Source organism: Sphaeramia orbicularis, chromosome 7 (genome assembly GCF_902148855.1).
Source record: "Sphaeramia orbicularis chromosome 7, fSphaOr1.1, whole genome shotgun sequence".
Classification (NCBI taxonomy): domain Eukaryota; kingdom Metazoa; phylum Chordata; class Actinopteri; order Kurtiformes; family Apogonidae; genus Sphaeramia; species Sphaeramia orbicularis.
In genome coordinates this window covers 37137742-37141699 of record NC_043963.1, presented here as the reverse complement: position 1 = coordinate 37141699, position 3958 = coordinate 37137742, and the positions used below count along the sequence as shown (strand labels likewise).

Genomic DNA, 3958 nt, shown 5'->3' with positions numbered 1-3958 from the left:
AAAAACTATTGCATCATGATGTTTCCAATATAGGTAATTATTTAATTTTTTTAAAAGAAGTCCAAACTTGTACTTTTCTGGGTCTCAGGAGGTTAAATAACTTGTGTTAACTAGTGATTTTCAGAGTGGTATAAACCAGTGATTAACATGAGGGATGCTGAGTATTGTGTGTTCTTGAAAGTTTGTGTGCTGAAATGCCTCGATGTTCATGTCATGCATTATAAAATATCCGTATTCCACCATTACAAGAAACAAAGTCAAAGAGAGTTTGTATATAGAACTTTTATTTTAAGAAGTCAGAAAAAAAAACAGTGAAAATAGGACTTTGTTGTACCAAACAGTGATATAGTGTATCTGTAAACATAGCTTCAGTTGAAGTCATTACTTTTAGTCGACTTCCTCAATGGTGGGGCCCTTGGAGTTGCCTCCGGTCTGGCCACTGCAGCCTCCAGTTGGACCTGCTCCCTGGTACAACTTGGTCACAACCGGCTTACACACTTTCTCCAGTTCACTCTGCTGGTGCTCGTACTCCTCTTTCTCAGCCAGCTGGTTGTTCTCCAGCCAGGAGATTGTCTGGTTGCACTTGTCGATGACCATCTTTTTATCCTCTTCACTTATCTTTCCTTTCATGTTCTCATCCTCCACGCTGCTCTTCATATGGTAGGCGTATGACTCCAGGGAGTTCTTGGCTGCGACCTTCTCCCTCTGTACATCATCTTCAGCTTTATACTTCTCGGCATCCTGCACCATCTTCTCGATCTCCTCTTTGCTCAGGCGGCCCTTGTCATTAGTGATGGTGATCTTGTTCTCTTTGCCGGTGCTTTTGTCCACAGCAGACACATTCAGAATGCCGTTAGCGTCAATGTCAAAGGTCACCTCCACCTGTGGTACACCCCTGGGAGCTGGAGGAATACCGGTGAGTTCAAACTTGCCCAGCAGGTTGTTGTCCTTGGTCATGGCTCTCTCACCCTCATACACCTGAATCAGCACACCAGGCTGGTTATCTGAGTATGTGGAGAAGATCTGGGTTTGCTTGGTGGGGATGGTGGTGTTACGTTTGATGAGAGGCGTCATTACTCCACCTGCAGTCTCAATACCAAGAGACAGAGGAGCCACATCCAGCAGCAGCAAGTCTTGAACATTTTCTGAGGTGTCACCCATAAGAATAGCAGCCTGGACCGCTGCACCATATGCCACTGCTTCATCTGGGTTGATGCTTTTGTTCAGTTCTCTTCCATTAAAGAAATCCTGCAAGAGCTTCTGGATTTTGGGAATTCTCGTGGAGCCACCAACCAAGACAATGTCATCGATCTTGGATTTATCCAGTTTAGCATCTTGCAGCGCCTTCTCAACAGGCTCCAGTGTTCCCCTGAAGAGCTCCGAGTTGAGCTCCTCAAACCGAGCCCTTGTGATCGAGGTGTAGAAGTCAATTCCTTCAAACAGAGAGTCGATCTCAATGCTGGCCTGTGTGCTGGAGGACAGAGTCCTCTTTGCTCTTTCACAGGCTGTCCGAAGCCTCCTGACTGCTCTCTTATTTTGGCTGATGTCTTTCTTGTATTTCCTCTTGAATTCCTCTACAAAGTGGTTGACCATCCGGTTATCAAAGTCCTCCCCACCGAGGTGTGTATCTCCTGCGGTGGCTTTGACCTCAAAGATGCCGTCCTCAATTGTTAAGATGGACACGTCAAAGGTGCCTCCACCAAGATCAAAGATGAGAACATTTCGCTCTCCTCTTTTGCCTTTGTCCAGACCATAGGCGATGGCTGCTGCTGTGGGTTCGTTGATGATCCTGAGAACATTCAGACCTGATATCACCCCAGCGTCCTTGGTGGCTTGCCTCTGAGAGTCGTTGAAATAAGCTGGGACTGTAATGACTGCATTTGACACCCTCTGTCCCAGGTAGGCCTCAGCAATCTCCTTCATTTTAACCAGGACCATGGACGAGATCTCCTCTGGATAAAAGGCCTTTGTCTCACCTTTATACTCCACCTGCACTTTGGGTTTTCCATTATCACTGATCACCTTAAAGGGCCAGAGTTTCATGTCAGACTGCACCACTGGCTCATTGACTTTTCTGCCGATGAGCCTTTTGGCATCGAAGATTGTATTAGAGGGGTTCATGGCGACCTGGTTCTTAGCAGCATCTCCAATGAGCCTCTCGGTGTCGGTGAAGGCCACATAGCTGGGGGTGGTCCTGTTGCCCTGGTCATTGGCAATGATTTCCACTTTGCCGTGTTGGAAAACTCCCACACAAGAATAGGTGGTGCCCAGATCAATGCCAATGGATATTCCCTTAGCTGAAGACATGTTGTTTAATCTTCAAGAACCTGGAAGGATACAACAAAGTTTCATTACATTTTATTTTTAGTTGGAGGAATCAACGAGTTTAGTTTTAATATTAGCTTTTTTCCCAAACATTACAAAAATCTTTAAATGAAAGAAAAACAATGTGCAAAGCCATTACTGTATATTCTTGTAGACTGGGAGCAATTCTAACTGGGTAGAAAACCGAGCTGACTTTTTAAAATGTTCTTTATTTTCAGTTTGTGTTGCATTGTTACTGCAGTTGTTTAGTTTTCCATAAAATGTATTTTATTTAAATGCTTTCTTCACTCAGGTTTTCAGTTTTAGTCTTTGTTTTCATTAACTATAAAACTCCTGAGACAACTATATTAAAAGCACTGGCATTGAAAGAAGTCAAGTTTAACTGATTGATTTAGGACTAAATTACAGATATTTTTCGTGCTTACATTTCAATCAAGGCTTTCCAAATGCAAATAAGTTGATGACAAAAAACTGAATGAAGTATTATTTTATAACTGTCAAAAGACTCTCGCAGTCTTCTTATTAGGTCAAGTTTTTTAGGCTGCAGTCGAAAAGTTGAGATAAAGTAGTTTGTCAAAGGTTAAACATAATCTCTCAGACTCACTATTAAGTTTCTTTATGCAGTAATACTTCAACTACTTTTAAACATCTCTAGGTTGTTTTTTCAATGGTCAGATCTGTTTAGGATTAAAAATGAAACATTCCTCACTTTGTCTCATTATCCCCTGAAACAAATCTAATCTCACAACTTCTAAACCTTTTATCCCACGTTTTTAACTAACCATGTATTGTTTGTATAGTCATTTTAAGTACATAGGTAGGGAATGTATTCAAATAATCCCAAAGAGTACATCCTAAATCCTCCTATAGTATAAGTTTCAGTTGCTACTTACTTCTTTCAGTAGTAACTCTGTTCAGATGTTGAAGACCTCCTGAGTCTCCTTCTGTATCAGCCTCTGTCTCTGCTGCTGTTTCTTCTTCTGATGCCTGCACAGACTCAGGCCCTTTGCTTATATAGTTACAACCAGGTTTCCAGAAAGCTCTGACCCCCCCCCCTCTGAGCTCAGTGACTCAACTGTTAATATTAGCAGCTAGTGCAGCAGCCCTGCGCGAGAGCCCCTGAATATTCCAGAGCGGGACAGCAGTTTGACGCTGGGCCAGCGAGGCTGACGGTGACGGAACACAATGTAGAGAATGTAGCACTAAGGCTCATTCAGGGAGGTATGTCCAAGTGTTGACAGCCATGATTGTCCGCTTTATCCCCAAAATAATGGAAACTATGCAACCACTCACCAAGGCCCCATGCTTTGATTCAGTTTTTTTCTCAGTATAAACATAATTTAACTTTCTCAGTTGTTTTCTCTGGTAAAAGAGCTTGCTTTATTGCTGATTCAATGCATTAATTTTACATACAAAGTACACACTTTTGCATTTTGATCACATGGAATATTTTTAGGTGACCCTGTTGGATCAAAATTAAGACAGTGACAATCATATGGCAAACACAAAATCTATTTTTTCCTGAAATATATAGCTCATACATTAGAGTTGCTATTACTACGAGAAAACAGAGGGAAGACATAGAAATGCGACCACTGACAGATGTGGTTTTACAAAAGGAATGTTCATTTAA

At 42.1% G+C, this 3958-nt stretch overlaps 1 protein-coding gene across 1 annotated transcript; it reads right to left on the bottom strand.

Annotated features, from left to right (window-relative positions):
• Positions 1-252: 252 nt before the first annotated feature.
• Positions 253-3571, bottom strand: hspa1b (heat shock protein family A (Hsp70) member 1B). Its single transcript, XM_030138198.1, has 2 exons — positions 3219-3571; positions 253-2327 (listed from the first exon to the last, which is right to left on the bottom strand). Exon 2 carries the CDS (start codon positions 2305-2307, stop codon positions 388-390), a length of 1920 nt encoding a protein of 639 aa, XP_029994058.1. The 5' UTR covers positions 2308-2327; positions 3219-3571; the 3' UTR covers positions 253-387.
• Positions 3572-3958: the final 387 nt, after the last annotated feature.